The 15460-nt window shown below is 42.2% G+C and overlaps 1 protein-coding gene across 1 annotated transcript in view; it reads left to right on the plus strand.

Annotated features, from left to right (window-relative positions):
* GRK5 (G protein-coupled receptor kinase 5) overlaps positions 1-15460 on the plus strand; it is a 197748-nt gene that overhangs the window by 96030 nt on the left and 86258 nt on the right. Inside the window, exon 3 of the mRNA XM_044439879.1 lies at positions 639-751. Coding sequence (XP_044295814.1) covers positions 639-751 — 113 coding nt within the window. The remainder of the gene's footprint in view (positions 1-638; positions 752-15460) is intronic.

Below are 15460 nucleotides of genomic sequence, written 5' to 3' on the forward strand. Positions count from 1 at the left end.
GGCAGTGCAGTTCAGATGGTGGGATGCGGAGTGTGGCACATGCAAGGAAAGTCTTCCCCAGCCTGGAGCCCTTCAGAAGTGTTGAACTGCAACTCCCATCATCCTCAGTCAGGCATCATGTAGCCTGGGGCCCAAGCTCTAATGAGTCTGGATCCCATGGCTGCTGCCTAGCAAACTCTGAATTGGCTGTGGCTGCTGGGAAGAAGTATTTTCTGCTATTGTAAAGGGATGGAAGGAACAAGGAGCTATGAAGAACATAGAATCTCTTCCACCAGTGAAAATCTTTTTCCAATGACCAACTTTCTTGTTTCTGGGGTTTCAGCACATATTACCAACCTATTTTCAAGCCTATCTTTACAGTCATATTTTGGAAAAAAAATGCTAAGATGCTCAGGATGGTTTTATATCTAATACCAATTTTTCTGTGCCCATGGCACAACTGCAAAATGTATATCGTCTTGGTCACAGCCTTCTATTTCTGTGAATTATTTGTCTGTGTTAGTCCATTTATATGGTTCATGCTTTTATTTTATGTCTTTAAACACACACACACACACACACACACACACACCCTTATAACACTGTAAGGCATGACAAAGTACCCCTATTTTTCACCTTCTTCTCTTTATTTCCTCCAGAGAGAGATTACTACAGTTTATGTGACAAGCAGCCAGTAGGAAGACTTCTCTTTCGCCAGTTCTGTGAGACTCGCCCAGAGCTTGAGTGCTGTATTAGGTTTCTTGACTCAGTGGTAAGTTGGTTCTCATGACACTTTATTGCAACTTGTTCCTCAGTAAAAACTTTATGGGTCCCTTTACACAGGTACCAAGAATAAACCCTTGTTTCTGGAGGAAAATATCTCCTCCACATCTCCTTGGGCTTTCTGCTCATGCCACAGACTTGTACCTTTTCCATTTCATGTTTTTGTGCCCCAGTCGCGATTCTCTTTTGTGGTGGGGGATGGGGGGGGGGAGAAAGAGAGACATTTGTTATACATAACCTTCCCCCCACCCCTTTCACACGATGGGTTTCTGTTTTATTGACCAGTTTGCTGTCTTATCAAGGCTCTCAATCCCCAAGGATTGCATTAAGAGGTTTAGATGTAGGTGAGCTTGTGTTCTGAGATCTTCTGGTGTAACTCTTATTTCTTATGTACTCCATGGCGGTAAAAGGGAGGGCTTTCTTGGCTGTGGCATCCTGGCTATGGAACATCCTCCCTAAAGAAATATGCCATGCCATGTCTAGCACCAGCACCAGCACCATCATCATCATTTATCTTCATGGTCTCCATGCATGACGCACATGCACGGAGACCGTTCTGGAAGATTCCAAAGATAATTAATGTACCCATGATGGTGGTCAAAGAAGAACTGAGTATCGGGGGGAGCCCCTCCCTCGTGCCAGGGTACGCCTAGGGGAAGAGCTCCCACCAAGTAGCAATGAATTAGCTTTAGGATCTTCCTGAACAGGCTCCATGCATGCGCAGATGACCACTCAAAGAACGAGAGTTACAAGTAAGCAACCTGCCTTTGACATTGTATTATTATTGCATTATGTTTATACCATGCACCCCTTTCTATCGTTCACAAGAAATCAAAGGAGGCTTACAACATTCTCTTCTTCCTCATTCTATCCTCTCAGCAACAACCCCGTGAGGTAGGTTAGACTGAGAGTCTGTGCTTAGCCCAAGTCATCCAGTGAGCTTTTATGGCTAAGTGAGGGCTAGAAGCTAGATCACCCAAGTTCCAGTCCACCACTTTAACCACTAGGCCATGCATTGCATTCTTTTAGACTCCACCCATTAAGGCAGTTTTATTTTCCCAAGCATTTTAATTTGAGAAATGCCTCAGCCTGCTGCCTCATTTTGTTGATGTTTTGATTTGATTGTACATTCTCATGCTTTATGATAAATGTGGTGTCCACTGCCCTAGAGTCTATTGGATGTATATCAGATAAATAACAGAGTGATCCTATGCCCCTAGACAGTATCTAGAGATCCATAGGATTCTTCCCATTCCCCGGCCTGAGGGTGAGACTGAAGCTCAGTACTCATATCCCCTACTCTCGGCCACCATGGAGAGAACCATGGTTATAAAATTCAGCTGCAAACTTGGAAGCGGGGGAGATCCAGGGGAAAAAGATGAGACAGGTGTTGCCAGGATGTGACGTATGCTGGCAATGCTCCAGCCTCCTTCCCTCTCCATCCAAGACATTGCAGCTGGATGGCCAAAATTAGCCACATATCCAAGGGCATTATTTTCCTAAGGAAAGTCATATGGAATACAATTGTAAAATTCGAGACTACTGAATTCTGATACCGTAGGGTAAAACAGCCAGGTTCTATCATACAACTGTCACAAGTAAGCCCAGAAAATGCTGCTTTGACAGGTTTGTGAGTTAGTTGGCCCGTTTCCACATTGAAATGCTGTAGCTGACTGTGAGTTTTCCACTGGATATGTGTAACGCCAAGTGAATGCAAAGAGCACATTCCTTCAGATGACCTGGACAGAAACATTCTTTCTCTTCCTCTCTGCCAAAGTTAAATGTATTCACCTTTAACTGTGGCCTCACTTAGCTTTTAAACAAAATAAAGTAAAAATATCTCTATTTGCTACATTTGACATGCACACAGTGCTTTCGTTTTCTTTGTTAAACAGGACATTCGTAGCATGCCTCCCTGTGTCTTTCACTTTTCACATTTTGGGTCCTTCTTTTTTTTTTTTTTTGGCATCTTTATTTCCTATGAAAACAGAAAGAGCAGTTAGTGGGGTCAGATAAATAAAAGAGAAGGAGAGCTGGAGGAAGAGGTAGAAAAGAGAAAGCAAATACAGAAATATGAAAATTAGTTGTGTTGAAATGATGGTAAATTCTGATTAAGCCAGGGGAGGGGTGTGCGTGCGCGTGTGCATGAAGCATTGATCAATCAAACCTTTGCTCTCTGCAACTGTTAAGTTCGAAACCCATTTAGTTTTGTTTCCTGTAGTTCTTCATTGGTGCAGCAATATAACGAGACTACTCTCACAGATCAAGTACTTTCAAATGTTTTGAAAGTTCACCAAAGCAAGGAAGCTTCAGATAATTCCAGTAGTTAGACAGGCGCATAGGAAGCTTGTTATATCCACACAAACCACTGGTTCATCTAGACCACAGCTGTCTGGACCTGTTGGCAGTGACTCCCTGAGGCTTCAGGCAGAAGTCCTCCCCAAACCTGCCTGTAGAAATAAGGATTTGAAAACAAGACATTTTGGAAACAAGGTATGTTCCACCACTGAACTGCAGCCTTTTTCTGTATTACTAACAGCAGTAGCTCAAATAACTCGTGCATTCATAAACAAATATACATATGTTGAATAGCCACAGGTGTTTTTTCTTGCTCAGGCTGACACAGATACCAGGGTGTTCAGCAAGATGGTAAGTGAGGAGAGTATGTCCAGCAAGATCCAGAATACCGTCTCAGAGAGGCAGCCAGCCTTCAAACTCTCTGCCATGTTTATTTTCATTCAATGGTCTAAGCTAAGTGCCTTAGCTTAGAATGGAACATGCAGAACGTGTGATGCATGGTGAATGGAAAGGATGCTTGGCCCGTTCCAAATGGCTTTAAAGCATGTTCAACCATGTCTTGAGAAAACAGAATATGCTGGTGTTATAATCCTGAGGCTGAAAGCAATAAATGGTTCCATCAATAAATTTTTGCCTAGAATACATTCCCAGTAGAAATCTATGGAGAGCCAGCAGCTGTGGCATTAACTTGCTTCTAGCCTGAGGACAGTATATGCGCAGACATCATTCTTAAAAGGTCCAAGGGGGCAGTAAAAATGAAGTAGCTGTACTCCTGAGTCATCCCAAAGAAATGCATAACAACTTTTGGGGTCCTGTAGCCAGGGGTAGGGTAGGCGTTGTTTTTGTTAATTTTGTTTTTTGACAAACAATTAAAAACAGTTTACAATGTTGTTCAATGCTTATCAATCCTATGAGCTTCCACTTTATTTTTGAACCCGCCCCCCCTGAACTTTTAGATTGATTAGGAGCCCAAAGACCCTGCAGCTGTTGTTTTCTGCTTTGGTTGCTGGCAATTTGGACTATTGTTTCATGATTGTTTCCACATAATCTAAAGATTTGCATTGTCAGTCCTTCCATTTAAAGATACCAAATCCTTGCACCTGAAGTTAAAAAATACTGCCCACCCCACAGCACGTGCAGTTTCTATTTCCCTAAGGAAAACAAAGTCCAAGGAAGTTTTATTTGGCAGCAAATGGGATAGTGAATGCAGGAAGTACTGTGTTGTATTGTGCATTGTCCAAGGGGCAGACACTGACCTGATCCAGGGTTTCCGTGAACCACCAGAGCTTCCTAAGTCACCATATGAGGATATTTTATCTGTCTTAAGGGCATTTCTTGCCCAAAGCTTTTGAAATAGCACAGTATAATCCTTTCTATAAGCCTAACAAGAACCCGCAGAGCCTATTGCACTGTAACATTGCTGAGCCTAAGTGTTTTGCACAACGTCACAATTTTCAAAATTTGAAGGAAATGCTACCAGATTGTGTGGTTTGTGGGTTTTATGATGAGGCCCTGCGAAAGCACCTGTTGACAAAAAGCTTATGTTCCAAGAGGCCCTCAGGGAAGTCTGGCTGCTGCTACAGCAGCAGTGTTCACCCACAAAGGGCATTTAGAAAGGACCCCAGTTGCTTAGCTGGTTAACCACCCTGATCTGTGACTATCAGGCATCCATTGGGTTCAGCAACACAGTTCCTCAGAGTATGTCCTCAGGGGCTCAGAGAAGAACAGGTATTCTTGTAAGGCTGCACAGATGTCAAGCCAGAGTCAAGTCAACCTTCCCAAGTACATGTGTCTCTTCCATGTGATATTATGGAAGAGGCAAGGAACCACATAGCAGTCAGTTCCCATGGCACACCACGGCTCACGGAGCTTTTTTCAGATTCTATTATCTCATCAGAAACATGTCAACAGATCTCCGCATGAGGGGCCCACAAATTTTCCCTCCAAAATCACTAGCTACCGAGTAAAGCAGTTTCCAGTATTAGGGATCTGTGAAGTTAAAGTGTGTTACCAAACATTCCTGGGGATGTTTTGGCTATTTGGCTTGCTGCCCAAAGCAGTTGTATGAGTCTCTTTAGTCTAGATGGGTTTAAGCCATGCTCCTCAAACTACGGCCCACAGGATGGATCTGGCCCGCCATGGCCTTCCATCTGGCCCATGCCAATGTTCCCCGCCCGCTCGCTGTGCAGGCGGGGAGGTGGTGGCTTGCTCACTCGGAGATGGTCTCCAAGAGAGCCAGCTGCCACCACCGCCTGCCTCCCATACACGTGCGCTCGCTGCTCCCTCACAGTGTGGACTGGGAGGTGGTGGCTCGCTTGCTCGGAGATGGTTTTGGACTCACTGGGAGATCTCCGAGGGAGCGAGCCACTGCTGTGCAAGCCCGATGCTGCCTCACGCATGCCTGATGCCGCCTCATGCGTGCCCCCAGGTACCCCCACCTCACCAACGGTCACCACAGCCTTTCAACTGGCCCCCTATTCAGAAAGTTTGAGGACCCCTGATTTAAGCCATTGGCTAGAGTCACAGGCATCCACCAAGTTGGTAGATCAATAATTTGGGAGCATACTTCGTGTTTTAAAAAGTATGTGGGGAAAACAAGGGTTATTCTTTGTGGTCTCTGTGCATCACACATATGGGCTCTTCGCGCATGCATGGAGCGGTTTTTCGGGAAGATTCTAAAGCTGGCTAATTAGTATTTGGTGGGAGCCCAGCCCCCTACGCAGCTAGTCTAGTCTTGTTTTTGTCCCAGATGACCCTGTGCATAACAGAAACTACAGCCCTGGATTTATGTCGATTCCTGCCATCTGTGGCCGTGTGTTTATGTCGGTGTTCTGGATCACATGAGACAAACATGGCACTGGGAATGTTCAGGTGGCAGGACACAATGAGCCACTCCCTGGCCCAGAAACTGGTCAAGAATATGTATTCCTAGATCCTGGCAAGGACCAGTGTGACCCAGAGGCCACAGAGGGCTTGAGTGCCTCCTCATCACCTCAAGTGTACAACAATCATCACGTGGATTTTGTTCTAACATTTCAGAGGCAGTGCTGACAAGGCCTCAGCCAGTGGTGGTCTGATAGCTAGAACGTGTGCTCAGACCAGACGCTCTGCGCTTAAATAATTTTAATTACATTTATTTCCAATCCACAAGAGCACCTCTTGTGGCTCTTACTTTAAGGTCAATCTTGATTTGGATTATTTATCAGTAACCCATGTTCTTCTTTAGCTGTTGCTATTGATGTGATTTTAAATAGTTTTAAGAGAAAGCCCTTCTTGTTATTTTCCTTTACGTAATTAATTCCACACCTTTAGATTTTATCTTAAATCAGATTAGAAATGGATACATTTCCTTGAACACCCTCAAATATCTTTTTGGAAGGTGGGGCAGTTGGGTCAAATATTTATCACTTAAACTACAATGACTGAATTAACCTTTTTTCTGTTTTCCCCTCTGGAGGCCTAAGATAAGAGTTAGAATCAGTTAACCTTGCCTGGAGGTCACCCTGCATCCTGACCTGCCATTCTCACTTTCCCCTGTAGGTTTTAATCTCTGGCAATGTCAGTTCCTGGTTTTCCACAAAGGTTGAGGAATTATCAACATTGAGCAACACTGAGCAACACGGAGTTGCTCAGACCCCAAAATTTTTAGCTAAGTTGTTTTTTGTCACATATTCCGCCTCAATGATGCTAGCCTCATGGTGGTATCGAGTATGGGTGGTACTGCTGGCAAACAGGGGGCCTATGCAAATACATAGAACTTTGCACTTTGCACATGGAACTTTGGCTCATGAACTTAATCCATTCCCTGACTCTGGTTGAGACCTAAATTGGTCATGAGCCAAGTCAAATTTCCCCATAAGGTTCAATGTAAATAAGCTTAATCTGTTCTGTAACTATTTTTTTATCACAAAAATTTGAAGCAAAGTGACAAAGAGCAACAAAGATCGCGGTCATCCCCCCCCCCACCCCGCCCGCGATCATGACCACGATGGCACCTGTGTTCCCCGCATGAGCGTGACCGCGATCGCGGCCATAGATGGGCATGATCACGGGCGTGCTGAGGGGAGACGGGCGCAGTCGTGGGCGTGCTCAGGGGGGATGGGTGCAATTGTGTTCATCACCCTATGTGGAGCTCACGACCTGAGTAAAAAAATTTCTTAAATTTTTGCTCGCAACTCGATTTGGTCATGAACTGAGGGGTTCGTGAGCCAAGGTACCACTGTACTCCACAGCTGGAGTGAGCAATGCCTGGGCAAAATAACTGCTCTGGATTATTCCTCCATAATGTGGTTGGTACAGGAAACTGCAAATCTATCACATTTGTGCTATAGAAATTCTTCCTTTGGCTTTCTTTTATCATAGCATTGCCCAAGCGTCTTACCACTGTACCCATCTCTTGTTGGGTAGGTCCCCACCTATCTGCTCAGTAGTTACCTTCATGTCTCTTGTATTAAGAGCTTTAAATATTACTTATTCAGGCCTTGCTTAATAAAGATTTGCATGATGGGACAAAAAAAATTATGTGCATTTAAATTGTGAATGGGATGTGCATGGAAAGTTTAATATTTGAGCTCTCCTAATGACTGACCTTATTCCTATTTTTTTTCCAGATGTATACCCCATGCGTTCAGCTTAGCTATCTTGACAGGTTATGCGATTTTTTAATTAAAAAAACGCTTAAAATTTTAAGGGTTATTCAGAAACAGAGTTCCAATAAAGTTTAGTAGCAGGTTCTGTTTCTTGCTTCATCTTTATAGGATTTCAGTCAAAGAATTAACTGCTCAGCCAAGTACCCACTTCTATTCTTAATTCAAAATCAGATCTACAATTTAAACTGGGCTCAGTCAGGGATAGTTGTGGGTTTTTGTGGGTCTTGGGTAACAGAATATCAGAATATCAGTACTTATCACAGCCAATGATGAGGAATCATGGATTATAAATACAGCCTCATTGCTGTATTGCAGCAAATAGCACAGCGACTTGTAGAGCCTTAAACTCCAGGCACATCCTCAGCAGAGTTGGCTGGAGCCAGAGTCAGACTAGATGGCCTGGGAAGCCCCTTCTGCCTCTGACTTCTGACTCTCTGTTTCTCTGTTTCTAAACTCAAAGGAATACACAATTTTCCTCCCCTACCTGAACGTATTGAACATTTTTTCCTTCTAGATATATAACCTTATGGGAATAAACATTGAAGAAGTTACCTTGTTAATGCCAATGAAGCTCACGATTATTATATGTATGTGGTAGAGGCTTGACACTGCAGCTGACAGTATGTTGTGTTGCAGCCGCTCTTTAATATTGCCAAGTGTTGTTATACCTATTTTTCAGACAGGCAGGTGCTGAGAGAGAGAATGGGGCATGGAAGTTCTGTAGACTGTTATCTCGTTTCCTTCTGTTTTGGATTTTGGGGGAAAACAGCTTCACAGTAAAATAAAAAGGATGGGAAAAACAGTGGGAAAACATGGAAGAGTTACAAGTGGAAGACAACATCATCAGGACTCCTAGTAAAATTCTGTAGGAAGATGGCATGATGCGAGCCTCTTTTGGATGCTGCCAGTGCCTTATAATACTGCAGCACACATTCATTACTGTGACTACTTTACCCCACTGGAGCATTTTCTGCCAATGGCTGGCTTATTTTTTCCATTTGCTTCCCCTAAAAACCTGCACTCATCTCATTTCAAGAGTTTGCTTGCAGGTAGAAACCTTGTGCTCCATTGACTTGATTGCAGTCACACCTGTACTCTGCCTTTGCCACCTTAGAGGTACTGATCTACAGAGAAGAATACAGTGGGGAAGTTCTATGCATAAAAAACAAGGGTTGATTATGAAAGATAGTGCAGCTTTTCCAAGTGAATGGAAGGTTACTTACTTGGACAACAGAGTCTTGTTTACGTTTATAAAGGAATATTTCTATAGGAATGTTTCTATAGGATTGCAGCCTTAGACTTCTTACAGTGTATAACTGTCCCATAGATAGTCATTCTATTTAACATTTAAGGGTTCAAATACATGTTACATGCAAATAATCTAAAACAAGAATAGGAAACATGTAGCCATCCAAATGCACAAACATAGTTTGACTGTAGTCCATCAACATCTGGAGTACATAGTTGAACTGTAGTCCACCAACACATTCCCCAGCATTGATCTAGGGAAACCCAACCTTCTGTTTGCTATCCGTAAAGCAACTTTGAAAATTAGAAGAAAGGGGAGGGAATGGTCAAAACTTTCTCAACCCACTAGGAGTCACAAAAGGAGTTGATAATATGCACAATATCTAAATAACACTGCCAGGAGTGGAGGCATTGGACTATGACAAATCTGCGATGTAGCAACTTGGGATGTCAATACAATTAATATGAAATTATTTTAATGATCTGTAAGTCAAGTTCTGTATCAGATCTCCTGATTTTTACAGTGATAAATATACAGTTGGAAAGGTAGTGATGGGAACAAAAAACCTAATAATTGAGTCACATGTGTTGGATTAAGCTTGATTGCATTTTGAATTTACTGCTTAGTAATCTTACTGGGTATGTGCACTGAATATAAGTTGAAATTTATTTTCTCTTCATATTAAAATCCTTTGATTATCATTAGTTCTTTATCTTACTGCTGCCTACCATCTTTTCTTTAAAATGGTGGTAAATGGTGACAGATGAGGGAAGACTTCAGTTTTTCAAACCTTTTTAAATAGCTCTTTTATCAAAGCATTTTTTATTCTTCAGAATAGGTTCAAAAGGGTGTGTGGGAAAAGGGAACAAATGTTGCCATAAACATTCTTGCCTGTTCATGCTTTCAAGATCCAAAATGACTTGTAGTCAGATAGTATCTAAATGGACAGGAAATTGGATGAAAGAGCCTTGCAAACCCCTCTTTATTCCGTTTTATGGGTACATAATTGGTTCATCCTCATACAGTTATGGCAGTGGAGGGATGGTAATTATGTCTTTTCACAGTCAGTGGATGCTTTATCTGAAGCATGGTTATCTCAAAGTTTATTTCACAGTTACAGCTTAACAGGAAAAGTCCAGTTGTACTGCCGCGCTCTTGGCACCCTTAGCTAACATTTAAAAAAGCAGCTGAGTCCCAGCGCACATCCTGTTGATCCTTCTGATGTGATACACAAAGAACATACCCCGTTTCCCCTGGCATCGGAAAATAAGCCCTGGCATGATTTTTCAGGATGCTCGTAGTATAAGCCCTTCCCCAAAAATAAGCCCCAGTTAAGATTGTCAGCCAGACGGACGCATTTAGTACATCCATTGCAACACAATTCAGGGTTTGGAGAGTTATGATGGTGTTCCAGAAGAAGATGACATGACTGTATTTGAATAAATGTTGATTGTTGTACGTGCATAAATGTCAATTGTTGTATGTGAAAAAATAAGACATTATCTGAAAATAGGCCCTAATGCATCTTTTGGAGAAAAATTAATATAAGACCCGGTCTTATTTTTGAGGAGACACAGAAACTCACTTTCAGTGTGTTGAAGTGCGTTTGGGAAGACCGCTATATTTAATACACCAGAGAGGAGATTTATTTCCATGCTTTGACATGAAGAGGCTGCTACTTCATAGAGATAATTAAAGCATTCAGTTTGTCATGTGATTCCTTAAAATTTTGCCCAATATTAAGTTTTGTGTACATTTTCCCAATGGGATGTAATTTTGATGGAAGGGGTTGGGCTGGATTGATTCTGCTTCACTTTTGACACGTTGGTTCATTTCTGAAAGCACTAGATTTCTTCAAAACCCATTGCAATGTTCATAATATTTGTTTTAACAAGTCAGTGAATCAGTTGGGTTCTCAACCTTTTTTGACCCATGGGCACATTTAGGAATGTGAAGAACTGCTGTGGGTGCCCCCACAAAAGAGCTCCTATGAAGGATGTGGACCACCAGGCAATGGCTTTCATGGGAACTTGGCCAATCAAGAGGTGTGTCTGGGGGCAAAAATAGTGAGGTCAGAGGCTGGAAGGGAGGGATAAGAGCAAGACAGAAGGGTAGAGGGGAGACATTGAGTGGATGGTGAGAAAGAACAAAGTAAAGAGGTGATAAGGAAGAAACAGGAAGGCTGGGATTAGAAGAAACAGCAAGAAAAGGGGTTGAGTTGGAGGGAAAGAGCAAGGCTAGTTGCTGGAAAGGAGGGAAGGAAGAAGGCTAGTGACAAGAGCCAGAGAAAATTACTGAGAAATGGGCTGGGTAGTGAGGACTAGTGAGGCTAGCAGCTGCCACTGAAGTGACAGAGAGCAAAGGAGAAAAGTTTCCAGCAATGGAAGAAAATTGAGTGGTCCAGAAAGCAACTCTTTCCTTCCCTCACTGTCCACTGATCACAGGGAGGCTTAGGAACTTGTACCGAGAATCTGAAATCCCAATATCTTCCCAGGTTTTGTTTTTAATTAAGAGTATATTTTTGAATAGACAGGAAGAACTTTTCAAATGCTGTATATCAGCATTAAACCATCTAGTTTACTATAGGCTACAGCAATGGGAATCGGTTCTCCACATATTCAGACAAGTCTCCAAACTGGAGATGCTGGAGATTAAATTTGCATGCAAAACATTATGCCACATAGACCTTCCCTTTGGGCTTTTGTGGAAGGCAGTGGAGACCATATACCTCAACCTCCAGCATTAGTAAGTAATACCCTCTGAGAATAAAATTGAGGAATTTCTGGCCTTCTCAAATTTTTAAGGAGAACCTGCAGACCTGCCTTCAGAACTGGATAATCCACACATTAGCCCAAGATCTGCAATTTGTTGTTGCAGGTTGTCGAGTCATCTTGGACTTACAGCAATGCAATTAATGAAAGCCCTCCACAGTGTCCTATCCATGAAAACTGTTCCTGGGTCTTCTAAATTCAAGGCTGTGGCTTCCTTTATGAAGCCAATGCACCTTGTATTTGGTCTTCCTTTTCTTCTTCTGCCTTTGACTTTACCTAGCATGATTTTCTTCACTAGGGAGTTTTGCCTTCTCATGATATGTCCAAAGTATGACAGCTTGAGGTTGGTGATTTTGGCTTCTAGGGAAAGGTTTGGCTTGAATTGCTCTAGTACCCACTTGATATGATCTGGTACCCACTAGTCCAGCTATTTGCAAAGCTCTCCTCCAGCACCATGCTTTGAAAAGGATCTGCAATAGATCCCCCCAAAAAGTGCAGGGAATTTTGAAGTTTGTATGTGTTTCAGGTCCACATAAGAAAATATTTAACTTGGGTAACCATATGCCCATTCTGAGGCCTTAATTCTGTAACTGCCATTTTTCCAGGTTGGCTAACATGTAAATGCGGATAAGTCATGAACAAATACATGTAAAATCACATTTTGGGATTTTTTTAGCAAAAGAAGAATGTGGCTATTAAAACTTGATAAAATCTGTGGCAATAAAATCATGTTGTAAAGCCATAAGGCACTTAGATCATCCGAAAACACATTCCCTTTCTTCCAGCTGAAGTTCAGCTCAATTCAGCTTTGTGTGGTCATGTCCCAAGAGGGTGAGTGACTTTATGATAGGAAGGAATGCTCTTTGGATGTGTCATGTAATGAAGTTGGAGGATGATCAGTGAATCAGGCTTTTCAGAGACTTGGAAAAAGTACTGTAGAACACTGTAGGTTTGCATCCTTCTGCTTAGACCAGAGCCCTCCTCAAAGCAAATCTCCCTTGTACTGGGAAGTCACTTTTGGAAATGTAAAAGGGTTTTGCCTAAAAATTCATCTTCATGTACTCCCAGATGCAATGCCTTGGTTGTTTTTGTTTATTTAAACTGCCTTTAAGTTCTTTGTGGGTATTTGCACGTATCTGCTGAGTATAAGCCAGTTTGCTATTTAGATTTTTTTCCATAAGGACTTTCCCCCTCCACAATTGCCACTACTAAGATGCTGTTAATAGCTGCTTGATATCCCAGAGTTCCCCACATCTACGGAAGAGTACTGCTTTAAGTTTCAGGACTGCTCTGTCTGTCCCAGTCAAGGTTGCCTATTTCTCCTTGCTTATCTGGGCATGAAGTCTCTTTCCCAAAGCAGTCTTGGTAGGCTCTTTCTTAAAATAAGTGTGCAAAACTGACAACACTCACATAAAAAAATAACAGCTCATTACAGAGAAGGAAAAATAGCATAAAAGGTAATAAAATGAAGTATTACTTAAGCTTTCTTCACTTAGGGCCCAGTTATGTTGATGGTGCCTTTACTGCTCAGAAGCCTCCGGACTGAATTGCTTTCAAGATATTTGTGTCTTGCCAAGGTGAAATTGGCAGAGCCAGAGGGGCAGCCAATGCAATCTAGCTCCCCATCCTCCATCTTTGGACTTCGAATGGGAGAAGAGGAGGCTGGGTAGCTTGTATCCTGACTGGGTAGCTCGTATCTCCCCTCCTTGCCCACTGAAACATCTCCTTTCCTTTTCTAAGTTGCTTTAATCTCTCCCAAGGCAGCTGACTTGGTCCGTCCTATGCCTGTGCTGAGAGAGTGGAGGAAGGAGGTCAGACCTCAGACTCCCTCTTCCAATTCAGAGCACTGTCACGAACCTTGGAGGAGTTTTTTTTTCTGAACAACCCTCAGTCTCAGGGTCACTTTCCCAGGGACCATAGGATTGCCCTCTCCACAGATTACACTGGAATTTCTGAGCAGGTTCCCACAAATGTATGTATTCTGAAAGCCCATTCTGTAGACCATTTTATGGAGTCTGAGAAGGCTCTGGTCTTATGACTTCTATTTTGGTTCCTTTCTATAGCCAGGCTAAAATTAAAAAAAAACCACATCTACACAAGGATAAGTTAGAATTTAACCTGGACGGTGAGAAAGAGAGATCCAAGCCTTCTTTAAACCTACTGTGTTCCGCCTTGATAAGAAGATAGCATCTCCACACTCCAGGATTGTAGAGCAGTTCAAACTGGGTTGGAACTGCATGGCTTCATGTGCCAGAACTGGGTAACCAACCCCGGTATAGGTAACAAGCATATTTGCAGGAAAACAACACAAAAATGTCCAAAGACAGCTCTACTGACAGTAAGAAATATTGCAGCAAACAACCATCAAACACACACATAGTTTATACATTTTAAAGGATGATTTGTTTTTAGAAACAGATTTTCAGACTCAGAACATTTTGTCATACAATGCCAGTTTCTTTCTCTGAAACAGGCATTTTATGCTGAAATGTTTCTCATTTGGAAATCTGTTTGTTTATTTAAAAATAGGCTAAGAGTTTAAAACTAGATACATGATAGCTGGTTTAATGTGGTTGGAGTAGTGTGTGTGCATATTGTCTATGTCTTTGTTTCTATGAAAGAAACAAAAATCCCAAATCCATATTACTGTAATACTGTTATTAGAGCAACCAAAAGATTCCCGAAGTGTCTGAGCTTCAGTTGAATGCCATCAAGTCAGACTTTTCTCCTTCTCCCTGCTAAAGTTTCCTTTTGTAACGACTTGCTTGAGGGAGGATCTAGGGACCTCGAAATCGTGCACATTTTTGGGTGATTAGGGGGAGCTGGCCTAATAAAAGTAGGACACTAATATGGGTTTTGAATCTTACTAAGTATTTCAGAAAAGATAGAAATTCTACCTGCCACCTCTCTGAGGTAGTCTAACAAGTTCCATCCAGTTGTTGTCTAGGTTACAGACAAAGCTGTACACATAACCTTGATTATTTTGCTGACTGCCAAAATTCAGCTTTGCTCTTTTAAAAATGGAAAGCGGTAATGTCAAGCTGCCCAACTTTTAGCAATTATGGCCAGTTTAGGGCAGGATCATTGCATTTGCGTTCAGCCACACAGAGGTGCAACAGGGTAATTTTAGTGCCTGGACTTAATGGTCTTGTTGGTCGTCAAGTGAAATTTGTTTGCATTCATCTTCTGCTTTCTGGAGTTCCCAAGCGACAGTCCACACATACACATTTAAAGAGCCCATGAACCAGAATGTTCAAAAGCATTATGCTCCTTAGATGGATGCAGGGCGGTAATGACCTGTGTGTGAGAGATTGGAAGCTGGTAAGAAAATGTATTTTTAAAAGTATCCTAGAGCACTTAAGCATCGGAACAAAGAAAAAAATGTATCACCCATAAAGAAGCATAATGAGCTGCACAGGCTAATATCTAGATATAGATGCATGTTTAGAAATAATCACTGTAATTTCAATAGAAATTCAGTACTGCTCACAATAGTGAGGAAGACTGACCAGATGACTTGTGTACCTAGCAAGTCTGCTGTCTGGATGATATGAGTTGATGAGCAACTTCACATTCCTTTCAGTCTATCCCTTCTGTAGTCCTTTATTTTTCAACTGTACTTATACTGGGCAGCCCTTCAGTTATCAAACAGCTTCAATTAGAGGATTGTTCTCTGTGATGTAAAATGCAAGGCCACCCTAGCAGAGTTAAACCTCGGTAAATTCCAAGCT

This window comes from Varanus komodoensis, unplaced genomic scaffold, assembly GCF_004798865.1.
Source record: "Varanus komodoensis strain SLA01 unplaced genomic scaffold, ASM479886v1 scaffold1, whole genome shotgun sequence".
Taxonomy (NCBI): domain Eukaryota; kingdom Metazoa; phylum Chordata; class Lepidosauria; order Squamata; family Varanidae; genus Varanus; species Varanus komodoensis.